A 17,496-nucleotide genomic window follows, 5' to 3' on the forward strand; every position below is an offset into this window, starting at 1 on the left:
CGCGCTCCCCCTGCCAAGCTGTCTCTCTTCTCTTTCTCCCCCCCCCCTTCCCCAACAGCCCCTCTGCTTCTACAGCCGGTGGGAGGGACTGGGACTTCCTGAGGTCCCAGGGATGGAGCTGGGGCCCATTGGCTGAAACCGGCCCAGGCTTCTGAGAGAGGAGGGGGCTCTAGCTGTTTCCACTGGCCTGGGGGAGGGGACCACAACCTGGGTGGGAAGGGGGCTACAGAGAAAGAGGTCCAGGCAGGTTGTGGGGGTGACATCTACAGAGGGGATGAGCTCTTGATATCGTTCTTTTCTCACATCCTGTGGGCCTCTTGCCTGGCTTCATTTGTTCCCACCTCCTAGCAAACTATAGTCCCCACTGCCTAGTTTCATTTGGTCCCCACAGCCTATGGTCTTTTGGGCTCTGTCACCTGGTTTTCCTAGACCCTTCTGCCTGATTTCTTTTGTTCCCACTGTCTACTTTTCTATTTTCCTTAAGTCCCTATCACCTGGGCTTTATGGGATTGCCCTACCTGGTTTCCTTACATTCTCCAGTCTGATGTTTGCTTCCCTACCTGGCTTCCAGGGAGCCCTACCATGCTCCCTTTATGATAGGGTGTTAGGGCCCAAGCTACACCTGGAGTGGCAAGTGGTAAGGATGTCAACAGCAATGCCAGTTGTTCCCAGGTTGGGGCCTGGCCAGCACAGCTTGGATTCCATTCTGCCTGGACAGCGACACAGCGTCCTCTCTTGTGATGGGGGGCAGGGCTGCAGGGTCCAAGGACACTTTACAATTCTTGTCCTCAATGGTTAGTTAGAAGAGCACTTGCTTGGCCAGTGCTGTCCCCATCTCTCTTTGGGCCTAACAGTGATGACAGGGCTTTGGCAGGGGCTGGGGGTTGAGGTCTGAGCCGTATCTCCTTCTCCTTACCTTGCCTCTTGCAGCCAGGCCTGACACTCAGGTGCACTATAAATAGTTATGGGCACAGAGAGGTTTTGAAGAGGACTGGGATCATACAGCAGGTGGCTAGGTTGAAAACTGTTGCTGATCCTCATCCTGGAGAAGAGGGGGTGCTAAGGGGAGGCAGGAGGGGTCTGGGGAGTGAGCTTGTTTCTGGGGTTTTCTGGCTCTTGCTACCAGTGCCACCATCTCTTCACCCAGGGGTGTCTGGCCTGGATCCTTACCTTACCCTGTCTGTCTGGCCTGGATCTCCTCTTATTCCGGGATGCTGGGAAAGCAGGGTCAGGGGAGGAAGGAGCCACCTAGGAAGTTATCAGATATTTATTTGCTTTTGGGGGATGAACAAAGTTCCTCCTCCCTTTTCCTTCTTCCTTAGGCTACCCTGAGCTTTAGCACCCTACCCCCAAGTGCAGCCTGGGCAATCCAAGGACCCAGCATGGAGTAGCTATTCTGTGTGTATCTTTGTATTTCTCACTGCTGGATGTGGGAGCATGAGAGGCTGAAGGTGACTGGGGGACTCTGAGTTTCTGGAGGTGCGATGATATCTGTGTGGAAGATAGACTGTTCTGAATGTGTGATGGCATCCATATGTGAGACTGTGCCTGTTTTGAGTGAGCGTGTATGAGTCTGTGTGTATGACTGTGACTGTAATACGTGTGTGCATGCACAGCGTGTGTGAAGCTGTGGCAGTGGGCGTCCACGTGGGAGGGCCAAGATGTGTAGTCACGATGGTGAACTATGGGTGCCAGTGTCTGTGAGAGGCTGCTTGCGTGTGTCTGTGAAGCTCTGGCTGTGTGTATGTAAAGGTAGGGAGGGCTTCAGGGAGCTCTGCCAGGTGGTAGTGAGAGTCCCCAGTGTGTGCTACATCTTGGGGAGAAGTGAGCACTGGGTGCCATGTGACCCTGAATTGCTGGTGTGTTTGTGAGCATGTGTGCGCACGTACTCATGCCTGTGTTTACCCATCAGGAACAGATTGCTCTGGCTTCCCCACTGTGAGGAGGGAGTAAGGGGGAGGAAGGATGGCTTGCTTTTGCCCAGCAGACCAGAAGCTTCCTCAGAAGTAGTGTGTGCAGTGTGTGTGTGTGTTAGGGGGGCAGAGAGAACAGGACATTGTTATATGAAGACAGGCGAAGTTTCTGTTCCCCCTACTCCATTCTAGCTCTGTCAGAAAGACCATTTTCAGTTCTTTTTGTTAGAAACCAATGCTTCACATGCAATGTCTCCCCTGCCCCCCACCCCACCCGTGTGTATGTATGTGTGTGTGTATGTGTGTGTGTGTGTGCACAAGCTTGCAAGCATAGGCCTCTGTGTATATATTAGAGGGTGTGTCTGCACCATAGCAGTGATGGGGCCAGGGATGGGGTGTAGTGAGAGATGCTAAGGCAGATAGATCTTTGTCCCAGCTCCCAAGTCTGGAAAACTATTCTGTCCGTCCTTCTGTTTCCATGGAAGGCCTTGCAGCCTCTTTCCTGCCCTGCCTCATCAGCTGGCATGCTCCCCTCCACTGTCATTGCTCTGCCCATCCCCCACCAATGAATGGGAGTTCTTCCAGCTATCTAACCTCCTGCTGCAGCTGTCTGTCTCATCAAGAAGAGCAACCCCCCACTCCCTGCAGACTTAACCTGACTGGTGCATGGCCCTTTTCTAGGTAGCGGGGTCCTCCTGATTCTCCTAGAAGCCAGAAGAGATTCTAGACTAAGGCTAGGAGGATGGGGAATTTGGTGCTTGTGCCCCAGGTTCTTTGAAGTTGTCCAGAGACCATGTGCCCAAAGGGAAGATACACACTTACTTGCCCCTTCCTGTTCTCCATTTGATGGGAAGGGGATTGGACCAGATGACCTTTGAGGGAGAAAGCCAAGACCTTTTGCACATAGAGGTCTGCTTAAGCCCAAGCCTGTGTATATGTGCATATACAAGCCCATGCCAGGTCACCAGGCAGCATGCAGGGCCCTGAGTAGGGCTCTACATGTGGGCATGGGCTGGTGGGATTCAGATTCCCACCTCTCCAGGATACCTCCCTGCTGCCCAGCCAGGCCCATCATGGGAAGGCCCCAGGTTCCCCCCACAACACGCCTGTACACACGTGCAGCAGGGCACGCACATGCTGATCTCAGGGTCCCCATGGTGCAAGAGGCTGGAGGTGGGGGGTTTGAACACTCAGAGTCCTGGCTGCTGCCAAAATCCATTGGAATCTTGTCCCCCACCCCCCCAGGCCCCCATCTCTGGCTGTGGAGGTCACAACAGCAGGTGCGGATACCCACCCCCCCACCCCCCCAACTCACTCACATTGGGCCGCTCCTTTTCCACAACCTCAGCCAGAGGCTGGAGCTAGGGGACTGCTCCCTCTGCCTCCCTCCTGGTCCCCCTCCCACTGGTGTTCAACTTCTGCCCCCTTCTACGGAGGGAGATGGGAGCCTATGTTTAGGTGGGGTCCTTTCCCCTGAGCACTGGGGCTTGACCCTAGAGTGAGTGGGGATGTGATAGCCCAGGAGGAGATAAGGCTTGAATCCTGAACCCAGGCATGGCTCCTATGCCCCTTGGGATGGGGGCACTAGTAGCTGAGAGGAGGGCCAAGTCTGGATTCAGAGAGAAAGCCAGAGACAAGAGACTCAGAGATAGAAGGTAGAGACGCCACAGAGAGTGGGAGCCTGCCCAGTGGCCAGCCAGCCCCAGTCCCAGAAGCTGGCCCCTGACCCAGGCCCGCCCCTTCCCCGGTAGGGGGTTTGCTGGGCCAGCTGCCAGGGGCCAGGCCTCCCTCCTCGGCCTTTAACCCCCCCCACACACACCCTCTGGGCTGCTCAGGCCTCTGCCCCCGCCCCCACCGCCCACGCTGTCCAGGCTGTCTAGGCCTGGTGGGATCTGGGGGCCTCTCGGCCTTAGCCCCTCCTCCCCTTCTTGGAGCTTCCAGCCAGCCCTGACTGTCTCTCCCAGGCTCCCCTTCGGCCAGTGCTGCTCCTCCTTGCCCACCACATCCTTGTCCCTGTTATTGCCACTGCTCTCTCATTTTCTCTCTCTACCTCCAAATGAAGATGTCTCTTTTCCTTGCTCTACCCTAATTCTTCTGCAGGTCTGAGGCCTCTAGAGCTCTCTAAGCTTTTAAGTCAGTCCATGCTGTGTCCTGTCCTGTGTTCTTGCCTCTTCTCAGGATGGGTCCTCTACAACTGCTGTCGGGAGAGAAGAGGGGGATGAGGCCCTAGGACAAAGTGTCTTTTCCCTCACACTGAAGGATTCTGGAGTCTGGGGTTGCCTAGGGGGACTAGAAGCTGTGGAGATGTCACCTTGGCTATGCCATGGGTCAGATGCCCCCCAGCAGATATGCATGTTCCTGAACTCACCCTGCTGTAAGTCCCTGCAAGGGTAGTCCAGGCCAGTGACTTTGGTTGGATTTTAATTTTGGGGAGTACCACATGGGCCCTCCCTACTCGTTCATTGTTCAGACCAGATTGAGCCTACCTGACCTCAGCATACCCATACCAACTAATGCCTTGAAGCTCAGAACATATTGTTGCATGTCAACACTCACATTTAGAGCTGGGCCCCAGCCAGTGATGCTCAGAACCCCTCAGTTCAACCCTGGATGTAGCAGGGTTTCCTGAGGGTTGGGCTTGTGTAACCTTCTGCAGGGATAAATAGGAGCTCTCCAAATTCATACCTCCCCTCCCTCAGGTTCTGCCTTTAGCTGGGCAGGGGATGAGGGTGGGGGGCACGGGGCACCTGGAAGTTTGCTGGAGCTGGCAAGAGGGGTCTTGGGCCCCTCGTAAGCCTGACTCAAACTGAGAAATTGAGGTTGCTCCCTAATTGGGAGTCTGTCATTGTGTCTGTCTGTGTCACTGCTAGTGACTGTCAGCCTCCGTGGTGCCAATATTACTGTGAGCTGGTGTTATCCTGTATGACTGTCCATGTTACTGAGTCTGACTGTCAACATCCTTGTGTTACTGTGGACACACCATCATTGTTACTCTATGTGACTGTCAGTCTCATTGCATCTTTGATTCTGAGATTACTGTCACTGTGATTGTGTCAGTGTCAACAGGTATCATTGCCCCATTTGTTGGTGTCATTGTACGTGACTGTCATTCACTGCATTATTGTCACTATAGAGACTATCAACACCCCTATATGTCATTGTCAACTATGGAAATGTGCCCTGTTCACTGGGTGTTGTTATCATTGTGTAATGGTGTCTTTGTGTCACAGTGGGACAGTGACAGTAAATTGGGGCCCAGGATTTGTCTCTTGATGTGTCACCTATGTGTGTATAACGATGACACTATGAGATTCTATGTCAGGAGAGGTTCTGGGCTCCTTGTGCTAACAGGGTTTGGGTTGCTAGGTCCTGGCCTCCTTTCTTGTTAGTGGAGTGCCCTCTGTTGCCTCATGGTGGGGCTGCGGCTGGCTTGAAGCCAGGCTGGCCCCCTGGAGGGGTCTACAGAGAGCCTCAGCCAGTTTGCATAGCCCTTATCTGAAGCTTTATGGGATTTATCCTCCAGATCTATCCCAAAGCCATGGGGTGTGGACTTGGAAAATTCTTGGGAAAGAGGCTCTTTGCCCTGGAATGGGTGGCCTGAGGTGAGCTAGGGCAGGGCGGAGGTTATAGTCTGGATGCCTCTGGCCTCAACTTCCCTAACTGGGAATGGACCCAGTTGGGACTTTGAGGGAAGGGGGAAATGAAATTGGTTTGGGACTTTTTGGATCTGCAGGGGCAGAGATGGGGTGGGATAGGGTGGGGTTTTGGTCTACCCTAATTCCCTGAGAGCTGCACTCTTATATCTCCAGGGAGAAAGAAACCCTATAGCCCCCAGGAACGCTGCAAGGACACTATCCTCCTTTTGCACTGGGGGAGATGGATGGGCTTAGGGAGATGCTGTAGGGTAGACACAGAGACGCTTTCTGGGTCTATTCCTTCCTCTGCCCTTGAATCCCTGCCCCAACCCCTGTGGTCTCTATCTCTCTTCCCGGGTCTCTTCTTCCCTTTCTCCCTATCTTGGTATCTTCTTGTCCCCTGGGTCTTGGCTAATGGCTTTCCCTCTTTCCCTGTCTCTATGCTCCCCCCTCCCTGGGTCTTTCTCTTTTCTGGGTGCCCCCAGCCATGCAGTGTCTGTCTTGGTACCCCATCCCCCACTCTCTGCAGCACTTGCTTTCAGCAGCGCCCGTCTCCCATGGCTGCAGCCCCGTTGGCCCAGGGCCCGGCCCTTACAGTAACTCATCGGGCTGATGGAGGCGACTTTGATGAAGAAGCCACCCCTCCCCCTGAGGGGGCCTGAGTGTGTGTGTGTGTGTGTGTGTGTGTGTGTGTGTTTGCATGTGCATGCATACATGCATGCTTGTATACATGCACACTCATGCCAGGCTGTCTCCTTTCCCCTGCACTCCCAACTGGGACCAGGAAGGAGCTGAGAGCAGAGGGCCACCCTGTCCCTCTTCTTTCATCCTGTGATCTAACCTTGGTCCCCTCTGCCTCCGCATGCCCTGATTCCTGCTCCCATGTGGTAGGCAGTGGGGCCTGGAACTAAGGTAGAGTATTTTCCTGGCTGTGTGGAGAAAGACATGGACAGATGGCAGAGGTGCTGGGGGGGGACTATCTGAGGGCTACCTGCAGTGATTGAGGTGGAGAACTAGGTAGGCCTCCAACCTCTTGCCTCTCTCTCTCCCTCTCCTTTGCTCCTTAGCTCCTTCTGAATTCATACAGTTCCTGGGTTCATTTCCTGGCCCCACTGCTTGCTGACTGTGACTTTGGCCATTGTCTTAACCTTCTAGGCCTGAGGAATAGTTGAAGATAGGGGAGTGGCTGAGGATCAAGAGGAGTCAGGCCAAGTGGTAGCTAAGGCCCTGGGAGTCACTGATGTGGGAGGGGTAGCCAGAGCCACCCAGGGCCTAGAGAGACAAGCTGTGCCAGGGAGGAGCAGTCAGACAGAGCACCTGTGGCTGTGGCTGGAGGACAACCAGGTGCAGATGTAGGGACTCACCTGGTGAGGGGTTAGTGTAGCAACAGGCAGGCAGGAACCCTCTCCCATAAAGGAGCCCCCGGAAGTCAGATTTTCTCCAGTTCTCCCACCCGCTGCTACAGGCTGACACTCACATTTGTCTCCTCCCTGCTGTAGCTCTGTTTGCAGTTTTTCTGGCAGTTCTCTGGCTGTATGTCTGGCTGTTTGTCTGGCAGTATTTCTGACAGTGTCTCTGGCTGTGTCTGGCAGTGTGTCTGTGTGTCTGAGTGTCCCTGGCAGTGTTTTTAGTGGTGTGGATACTTCCTGACTGAGCATCTGGCTATGTCTCTGGCTCTCTCACTAGCTGTATTTTTGGGTGTATGCCTGTTTGTGTCTATCAGTTTCTCTGGTATTTCTCTGCTTGTGTGTCAGGCAGTTTCTCTGGCATGATTTCTGACAGTGTCTCTAGCTCTCTTGCTATGTCGCTGATGGTTTCTCTGCCTGTGTTTCTTGCTCTTTCTCTGGTGGTACATTTGCTTGCATGTGCTGAGCATTTTACAGTATTTCTCGTGGATCCTTTGGTTGTATGTCAGTTAGTCTCTGACCATGTCTCTGCCTGGTTATCTGGTTATAGCTACCTGTTTCTCTGGTTTTATCTGATTGTGCCTCACACAGTGTCTTTAGTATATCTCCAACTGTGTGTGCTGTTTCTCTGGGATTCTGTCTGGTTGTTTTGGGCAGTTTCTCTGCACAGTGTCTTGGCTGTATTTCAGGCTATATTTCTGACAGTACCACTCACCCTGGTTGAGTGTCTGGCAGTATTCCTCTTCTAGATCTCTGCTTCTGTCTGGTTGACAGTCCCCCTGTCTCCTCACACTAGGGTAGAAGGGTCATATTTGAGGCTTTTTCTGTAGGGAATAGTTATTTCCCTGCCCTCAGGTATGATTGTGTGCTGGGATAGATTGGGGTGCAGTTGGATCCATCCCATGAAGCAGGATAACAGATTAGGGGGCCACTGGAACCATCCTGACTTGTGGGGACATATCCTCACCGTGCTTTGTGTACCTATGTAGGTGTGTGTAAACACTGATGCACATCTGCTGGGCTGATGTCTGGCTCCTGGGGCACATGTCTGGGGTAAAGGATGGGCTGGGTCCCCCAACAAGGACTTATATGTGAAATACCCTTTCTCTCCTGGTCGCTGTACACTAAAGCAAAAGCCACATCTGACCTTGGTACCCTGGTGCTGTGAACATCACAGAGCCCAGTGACAAGGCTCATGGGGAAGTGGGGGGGGGGTGCAGATATGAGGGGCTTCTAACCATCCAGGTTTCAGGCTTTCTCCCCAGGAGCACAGCAGGGGGCCTTCCATTCAAGGCAATTTGGAGAAGTATAGACCTCGTGTTAAGTTCAAACATTACCCTTCAGTTTGCAATGTTTATAGCTAATTAGCCAACCTCACCAGTAAAGTTATTTTTGTTTTTATAAAAATGGCCCTAGCATAACCAATGTTCCATAACTCATCCGTGGTTGACTACATCCTGCAACCAGCAGCCTTATCGAACAACAAACCACTGTAGGTTGCCTTGTACCATCTTAGCAAATGTTTGCCTACAGATGCCAATAATGTTGCTTTCTATTGCTTGGAAGAGAATCCTGAGCCCCATTAAGAAGGGCATTTGGGGTCAAGGTGTCCTAGCCCTAGGGCTGGGATTTCCCAGTCTTGCCTGAGAATAGGGAGGGGCTCCCAGGAGGTTCCTGCCTGGGCTGATGCCTCTCCTTCCCCCGCCATCCCCTATCCCCATTTCTCCCAGCAGATGGCTGCTCCTGTCCCGTGGGCCTGCTGTGCTGTGCTTGCTGCCGCCACTGCTGTTGTCTACGCCCAGAGACACAGTCCTCAGGGTGAGTGTTGGAGGAGAGGATTCTGGGGGGGTGGGATGGTGCTCCCTGATGACTCCTACCCAGAGCTGAACATGAACCCTTCTCACACAGCTGTGTGCATCCACCCAAGACCACACACTGGCACTTGCTGGCATTGCCACACATGAACATACAGAAGGACATAAGTCATATGACACTGATACGCTGGGTGACCCACTGATATCTCATGTGCACAGTCCTCCAGTCACTCCATGTGGTTCTGTGCTGATGGTATCTCTGGCTTGATAATCTCTTCCTCTTCCTACTAGAGTGGCTGTGTGGGGTAACGGGCAGGTGAGATAGGAGTTGGGGGCTGCTATAGGTAGGGCCTGTATGTTAATCTGATGAAATGGGATCCCCTAGGGGTTTGTGGGGGGTGTAGTGGAAGGCACTGAGAGAGACAGTGGCCAAGACTGCTTTCCCCTATCCTAGAGAGAAGATGGAGACAGAGATGGTTGATAACAAGATGTGAGGATGGGCAGGGTGACAAGTGGGAGAGGGCAGGCATGCTAAGGAAGGGGACAGGTCAGTCAGCTAGAATGATTGGAGGAGGCAGGGATTGCTCAGGCTGGGCCATTGGCAGCCTCCTGCCCTTCCCCTACCATTTGTCCAGTGAAGGCTGAGTTCTTCACACAGCCCACAGAGCAAGATGCTGCACCCCTTCTGGGAAACAGGTGCCCTCTTAACTTGACCACCAGAGCTCAAACTGCATTTGAGGCACACCTCACATGGCCACATCAGTATAAGGTCTGACCCTGAAACTCCTTGAGCAAGCTCTAAGTTGTCAGGAGCTTTCCCCTTGGATGGGTTCTGCTCCCACCCCAACCTTGGCTGGATTAGGTAGAGGCAGAGAAGGTGGGGGCACCTCTGGGACCCAGGCACAGAGCAGATCCTGTCACCCTCAAGGGTGTGGGTTCAAGGAGGGTGGTGGGTCAAGGCTCTGGTGGCTTCTTCCTTGTAAGACTGACACTGAGACCCAGAAAGAGCCTAGCTCACCTCAGGGCTGCTCCCCAGTGGGCAGGGACTGAAAGGACCACCAGGTCAACTCATTAACCCCCCTCCTGCAGTCAGTCCATCTTGGGCTCTTGTGCTGACCTCACCTGCTTAGACCTGCCAGTGGCCACTCCCATTGGCTTGGCTCCTGCCCTGTGTTGCATGTAAAGACAGAGCCACATGTGACCAAAGACTTGAGTGTTAAGTCTGTATCTCTGAGAGTATAACTGTCTTTGTGCATTAGGCTATGCTCTTGTGTGAGTGAGACCATGTCCTTGTTTGAATACATTTCTCTGTGTGGTTGTATCCTTGGGGACTGTGCCCTGCATGTGACGTTGTCTATGTGTGACCATGCTCTTTGTGGAGCTTTGTCCTTGCAATTGAGATTGTACCCTATGTGTGATATTATGATGGTTTCTTTCTGTCTCTTTGTATGTTTGTGTCCCTGTTAAATTGTCTCCCAGATGTGAGACTGTGCCCTTATGTGTAACTGTGCCTCTGGGTGACAGTGCCCTCCCTGTGCATGCATATGATCATCTTGTATCAGGTGTTAACCATCCCTGAAGTGGGATGGTGTCCCTGTGTGGCTGTGACCTTGTGGATGGTTGTTCTGTGTGTGCTTGTTCTTCTTGTGGTGACTGTCATTATCCTATGTGTGTGGCGATGTGAAGTTGCTTAGGACGCCTGGGGGGACTGTTTCCGGCATGTGGTCCCCATGTGAGCCTGTGTGCGCAGGTGTGAGGGAGCCGTCAGCTCTGTCCTTCTGTGTTCTCCATGTCCATGACCTCATCCTGTCTCTGTCTCTCATCCTGGCTTCTAACAACCTTTTCACAGCTGATTCCTTTGGAGCATTTGTCACTGCGTCAAGGCCAAGAACCCCATCCTCCCCCTGCTGCTTGATTTAATTTCTGAAATGGACAGCACATCAGTAGGGGCACCCACAGGGCGGGAGGAGAGCTATCCAGAAACAAAGGATTAAATCATTGGCATCTTTGGAGCTGTTGCATGGCTGTGTGTATTGCCATTGTTGTTATTGTAGCAATTGTGACAGTGTGTATCGTGTGTGATTGTCATGTCATATTGCCCCCTCTACCTCCATATTGTGGCCTGTAGTTGTCTTCTGTCATTGTGTTGTCATTTTTTCATTCCTGCCCTGCCCTTACATTGTTGGTTTGTCACTGTTGTCAGGTTGTGTTTCTGTTTCCTTTGTGAGGCAGACAGGGTGCTTGGGAGTGTTATCCCATTGCCATTATGTTTGTTATGCTGTTAGGTGGCTGTTTCCTCATCTTATGGCTGTACCTGCCCTGCAGTACTAAAGAACCACATTGGGTCCAAGTTAGTTCTGAGCTGCTGTTGGTCAGTGTTGACGTGTGGCCGCTGGGACCATGGTGGCCACGCCCCCTCCCCTACGGTCAGTTTTCAGCCTCCTCCTCAGGCAGCTGGATGCAGAATGTCTGTTAGTGAGGGAGGGGGCAGGGCTCAGAGAGAGAGGGGCTTGGCATGTTTCCTGGAAGCTCCCAAGTTTTGAGAAGGGAGGCTGGAGGGGGGCTCAATGGCTAGGGCTGGTGGATTGGGGGGGCGCTCTATGGCTTGAGCCTCGGACACTGGGCCCCTGGTCAGGGGGAGGCCCCCATTCAGTCTCTGGTCCAGCCTCACAGCTGTGGCCTCTAAGGCCCCCAGCCACCGCCCTTCCGCCGTTCATCCTTTGTTTGGCTGGTCCCGGGCCCCCACAGATGAGTGGTCAAGGCTGGCTGGGTTTCCTACTTCCCTCTCCTCTGACAGGGGACAGGGACCGAGAGGCTCAGAGAGGGGCAAGACAGAGACAGGCAGCGGGGGAGAAACCTGAAGACACAGAGAGACCCTGGCACAGGAAGGGTGACAGAGGCAGCAAACAGGGACAAATGTTCCAGCACAGAGAAAAGCAGTACCAGGCAGGGGGCTGCAATGGGGGGGTGGTGGCTGGTGGCATAGGGGGATCCCTACCCCCTGTAGTCCTGGTGGTGTTAACAAGTCTAATTAAGAGGCCACTGGCCCAAGTTAATTGGCTCGTTAACAGGAATTGCCTCTGAAAATCCCCCAACTCAGCGGGGTGGCTCTCTGGAGGGGAGATGTAAGGGAGTGTTAACGAGGGATCCTGCAGCCCCCCCTACCGCTGCCCCCCTCTCACGTTGCTCTTCCCCTTCCACCCTTTCTCCACAGATCTGGCTGAGACCTGGGAAGCATCTGTCCTTCCAGGCTTGGGGGGCAGGATGAGGAACAAGGAGATTAGATTCACATCACCCAGCTCTACATGTTTGCTTCTCTGCTGTTGTCTGTAGATCAGTGTCCCCGATTTTCTGTGTCTTACTCACCTCCCCCACCTAGTGCTGCCTCTTGACAGGTGCTCCCTCCCACCCTTCCACTCCAGTCTCCTGGGCTCAGTCCATCACGCCTGGGTTGCCGAGGCCAGAACTGGGGTTTGCTTTTGGCTCTGACAGGCCCCTCCTGGGGGCAGGAGAGAAATGGTCAGAGAGCTTTCTTGGTCCCAGCACTCTCCCCAACCCCCACCTCAGCAGTTCCTGCCTCACAAAGTTGATAGCTGCCAGGAGTTCCCTAGGGCTTCCATCCTGGATCTCCCTTATACTGCTGCTGCCCAAGCCCTGGATAGCTGAAGCAGGGTAGGTTAGGGGCTAGCTTGCCAGGGGGGCCAGAGTTGGGGAGAGGGAGAGTGGCAAGACCAGAGACAAAGATGGGGACAAGAAACAGAGGGAGGAGTCCAGAAGTAAGGCCCCTCAGCTCCAGCTTGCCTGGGTAGCAGATGTCAGTGATTGGGGCTGGGCCTATAGGTGGCAAGAGGTTAGGGTCACGGGGGGTCAAGAAAACTTTCTAAAGGACCTAGTGACTGAAAGTGACCTGGTTTTCAGTGAGATTTAACCCCTCCCAGGACTCTATACAAACTTTCTCTCACACATATACACGCAGAAGATCACCCATCCATGCATAAAAACACCAGACGTGCACTCACACATACAAATATGGAGACATTCACATACCTATACACTTCCACAGCCATAGAGAACATTTATGCACTCATCTCCTGATAGGCCATTAGACGTAGAGCCTCTTGGTCTAGACTCCTCACAGTGTCTCATCCGCGCACATTTCATCTGGTGGTCCCGGGCAGCTCTGTGACCTGTGACTTTTGCCCTGTGCTCTCCCCACCCCCCACAGAGGCACCCCACGTGCAGTATGAGCGCCTAGGTTCAGATGTGACTCTGCCGTGTGGGACAGCAAACTGGGATGCAGCGGTGACGTGGAGGGTAAATGGGACAGACCTAGCCCCTGACCTGCTCAACGGCTCTCAGCTTGTGCTCCATGGCTTGGAACTGGGCCACAGCGGCCTCTATGCCTGCTTCCACCGTGACTCTTGGCATCTGCGCCACCAAGTCCTACTACATGTCGGCTGTAAGTGTTGCTCCCAAGCCCTCACCTGACCTACCACTCCACTCAAGAGGACTGTCCGTGAGGCCCAGACCCTTAGCTCAGATCAACTCCTCTTCCTTTTGGGGAGGCGGGCTGCAGCACCGACCTTGCCTTCTGATCCTATCCTAGCCTTCTCTTCTGACCTCTGAGCCCGGTGTTTCCCACTGAGTCCAGACCCCTGGGCATTTTGCCCAGGTATCTCACCCCCACCCCACCCCTGGAGGTCTTTGAGATCCGAAAATCATACTGCCTATGACAAGATGAGCAGGGGAGGGCTGGCAGGGCATGGCCTATCTGGGGCCTGGTAGGGAGGAATCTTAGGGTCACTGCTCCAAGGTGGAGTGAGCCAACTCCATGGTGTGCTCTCACAGAGGCTGGTTCTGTGGGTATAGGAATAGGCACTCTGGGAGGCTCCAAGGAAAAAAAGAAGGCTTTCTGGAGTGGAAGGCACTGGAGACTTGGGAGATTTGGAAGATACAATGAAAAAATCACTTCTGGCAGAGAGCTAGGTATGACTATAGGACTTCAAGGCTGGGGGGCTGGTGTAAATGAGGAAAGGGAGCTAAAGGAGGGGATGGGGCAAATCATGATCCTACAAGCTAGGGAGTAACATGATCAGGGTTACCTTCTTAAAAGATCCTTCTCACTGTGGTGAAGAGAGACAGGTTGGATGGGGCAGTGCCAGGGCAGGAAGGAGGCTGTTGCTGGGTGCGGGAGAGATGATGAGGATCAGGGACTGGGGCATGGAGTTGGGGAAGTTGAGAGGGGCTGGTTGGACCTCCAGGAGTTGGTGGTAGATTGGAGGTAGAGAGGACAGGAGAATAGAGAGCAGGAGGAGTCAAGACAGTTAGTGCTACCAATCACTGTGACAGAGGCAAGGTGGAAGGGTCAGTGGAAGAAAAGATAGTGTATTCTATTTGGACAGTAGTATGCAGGTAGTCTTAGTTTGGGTTTCCTGAGAATCCGATTCCAAGACGAGAACTTGTATGCAAGCAATTTATTTGTCAGGTGGCAGAAACACAGTGAGGAAATGAGAAAGTGATAGAAAAAGGAAGTTAAGGTGACCAATAAAGACAGTTATCCAGTCACTATTATTCAGTTACCCTCTGGGCAGCTGCAGCTTAACCTTGGAGAACTCAGAGCCCAGGCAGACATGTACCTTGGGAGTATTCCTGCCTGGGGGGTGAGGGAGCTCAGAAGCTTATATACCAACTCCTGTCCATCCTTGGTTGAAAGAGTCTCCTGGAGGTGAGGGCAGGGATGCTTTAATTCCCCTGCACTTTGGCCTAATGCCTCAGCAGGCAATGCAGATTTTGGTGACCAATGAAAGCTCTTAGGCAAATAAATGCAGAAGAGGGCAGTAGGTATGGGCCAGAGATCTGTTGCAGCACCACCAACATCTGCTATAGATGTGTTGGGTTGAGGTACTCAGGGGACATCTGGGAGTTGATGGCTATAGCCAGTGGATCTGAGGGTCTAGGACTCAGAAGGGACCTGGGCTGGGGATGGGATAAGAAAGGCCTTAGATGGGGTGACATGACCAAGGGAGAGACTCTGGGATGAGGAGAGAAGAGAACCCAGAACTGGGCCCTCAAGACCATCACTTTATAAAGGGTTGATGGAGAGAGATGAGCCACAAAAAGAGATAAGGAGTCAACAGGAAGGTAGAAGGAGGAGTGAGTGAATGTGATTCAGAAGACAGGTTGGAGAAGTTGAAATGATGAGCTTATCAGTGTTGCTGAGGGTCAGCTGAGTAGGCACCTGGATCTCAGCCAGAGGCACCCACCAACAGAATATTCTTTCCTCACAGGCTCACTTCTTTTCTCCTTGAGCCAAAGATTCATGTTTTGCTGGCCTCATCCAATTTTTGTGATGCACCCCACTTTCTGAGGATGGTTTCTTTATTCCCTGGGAGCTGCTGAGGGGAGGAGATGCTTGAGGGACCTGGGAGCAGGCCTTTTGCCCATTGTCAGGAGATTGGTATGGACAGCCATGGGAAATGTTAGACTGAAAGTTTCCCCATGGTTATCCACAAAACACTGACACACCAGTGGGATTAGAGGAAGGGTGAGAATATGTTTTGGTAGGGATATTCATTTTCACACAGAAAAGCCTTCTGTGTGTTTAAACTAGAGAGATGGCAATCATAACCAGCCATCTTAGTTGCAAGCCAAGGGTGGAATGACCCCTGTCGGCCAGCTTGAGAAATACAGGACCAGCCTACCTAAATTCTCTCTGGCCCACCATGAGGGAGGGCCATTGGAAGTGTAACTCTCAGCCCAGCCCCACGTCCTTACACACGGAAAAGGTCATACACTGAGTGCCATGGAAGAAGAATGAGACCAATTTGACACCCTGGTATTCTCAATTTGAGTCCCAGAAGCCCTTAGGATGGAGACAGCTGGCCATGATGGTTAGGCCTTGGTGATCATAGGCCCTCTTACCTAATGACTTGATCTTCTTTGAGAGGTCATTGGAGGGAAATAGGGTCTGGAAGTAATGTCTGTAGTCTGTACCCACAGGACATGCCCACAGCTGCCCTGTTGTCACCAGAGCCCAGACCTTTTATATGTAGTGCTGACCACTCCCCAGGCCCTGCTTGTCAGAGGAGAGCTGGTCATGAGTTGGCTATAGTAACAGGTACTTATCTCTCATTGCCTTATTTCCTTCTAAAGAGTTGGTGGTCAGAGGAACAGGGCACATTAATCATGATTGTCTCAGTCACTTTATATTAGTAACAAGAGACTGGGTTTGGCAACCCTCAATATCAAATTATTCTTCTTCTAGCCAGAACTCAGAGAACAGGACAAAGTTAACCCTGATTTGTAAGTCATTCAAGCCAAAAAATATTTCATATTTATCCTAAACATATATGATTTTCATGTTTCTATTTCTAAGGGAAACTGATCATAAAAATACCCTCTTGAGGGGCGGCTGGGTGGCTCAGTTGGTTAAGCATCCAACTCTTCATCTTGGCTCAGATCATGATCTCATGGTTCATGAGCTCAAGCCCCAAATTGGGCTCTGTACTGACAGCATGGATTCTGCTTGGGATTCTCTCTCCCTCTCTCTCTCTCTTTCTCTCTCTCTGTCTCTCCCCTGCTCTCAAGTATGCATGCTTTCTCTCTCTCTCAAAATAAATAAACATTCAAAAAATATATATATACTCTTGAAAGTCCCATTAACCAGACTGATCCTTGAACTACTTTCACCTCCCTGCCTTCAGGTGGATGCTCACAAACAGCCCAAAGGAGTCCCCCACCCAGGATGATGGAAGGACCACCCACATTAGGAAATGGGATCACAGGGTTACCTTTAGTAGCATCCTTTTGTTTACTAGACAGTGCTGATTCAGTGTCTTTCTGTTTTTAAGCTAAAACAAATCAGAGTAATTTACTAATTTAAAATGGACAATTCCTTATCCAATTTTTAAATATCTATATTTGGTTGGTCAGGAAAGGAACTCCAGAACCCCTGGTTCAGTACTGCTTCCCCCTCAGCCCTGTTTGGCTGAGAAGGAAAGAGCAGCTTGTGGTTGAAGATGTCTGGGGGAAAAGGACAGGTGGGAAGGCAGGAGAGGGGTATGTGGGAGTCCAGAAGTTGGGGTGCCTTGAGAGATGTCATGAGATAAGGTTGGGGCAGGCCATGGATTTGATGCCAGACAGGAGGAGTGTGGGTGGGGCCTGGGCAGGGCTGGAGCTGGAAGGGTCACCCTGCCCCACCCAGCCTGATCTGGCCTGGCCAGGGGTGTGGGCAGCCTGTTTCTCCTCCTCTCTGGGCCGGCCGGCGGGCAGGCCTTGTGCGTGCCGGGGGCTCCAGCCCAGGCAGGCTGGCGAGATGAGAGGAAAAACATGCGGTTTGGTGGACTGGACATGGAAAAACAAGCCAATTAGGAGGAAAACAAACAAACCCTGGGCCAGCGGGGGCAATGTACACGCATACACGGCCCCGCATGGGACCCAAGGACATCCTGCCACAGGCTGATGCAGTCACTTGGGCATCTCAGGAGCCCCCACAAGGGGCAACTTGGGATGCCTGGGCATCCAGGAATATGTCTGTATGACCAGACTGTGACATGACACAATTACTTCTGAGCTTTTGCTCACACAGAGCCTCTAACATGTTTTCACATGTTGTTCAGCTCATACGTGTGAATATACTTGAACTTCTGGGCACTTTCCCACACCCACAGTTTGAAAAAATATATTCAGGCTTAAGCTCCATCTCCTATATAGTGTTCCAGGTATGTCG

General features: G+C 52.4%; 1 protein-coding gene across 5 annotated transcripts in view; it reads left to right on the plus strand.

The window, feature by feature from the left end:
• The window catches only part of CNTFR (ciliary neurotrophic factor receptor), a 46,081-nt gene that overhangs the window by 19,180 nt on the left and 9,405 nt on the right, over positions 1–17,496 (plus strand). For 4 of the 5 annotated variants that reach the window (XM_053204977.1, XM_027039314.2, XM_053204979.1 and 1 more), the window contains 2 exons: positions 8,688–8,772; positions 12,994–13,227. In XM_053204977.1, coding sequence (XP_053060952.1) covers positions 8,688–8,772; positions 12,994–13,227 — 319 coding nt within the window. Of the gene's footprint in view, positions 1–8,684; positions 8,773–12,993; positions 13,228–17,496 lie in introns of all 5 variants that reach the window. The other variant, XM_053204978.1, reaches the window with a different exon arrangement.

This window comes from Acinonyx jubatus, chromosome D4, assembly GCF_027475565.1.
Source record: "Acinonyx jubatus isolate Ajub_Pintada_27869175 chromosome D4, VMU_Ajub_asm_v1.0, whole genome shotgun sequence".
Classification (NCBI taxonomy): Eukaryota; Metazoa; Chordata; class Mammalia; order Carnivora; family Felidae; genus Acinonyx; species Acinonyx jubatus.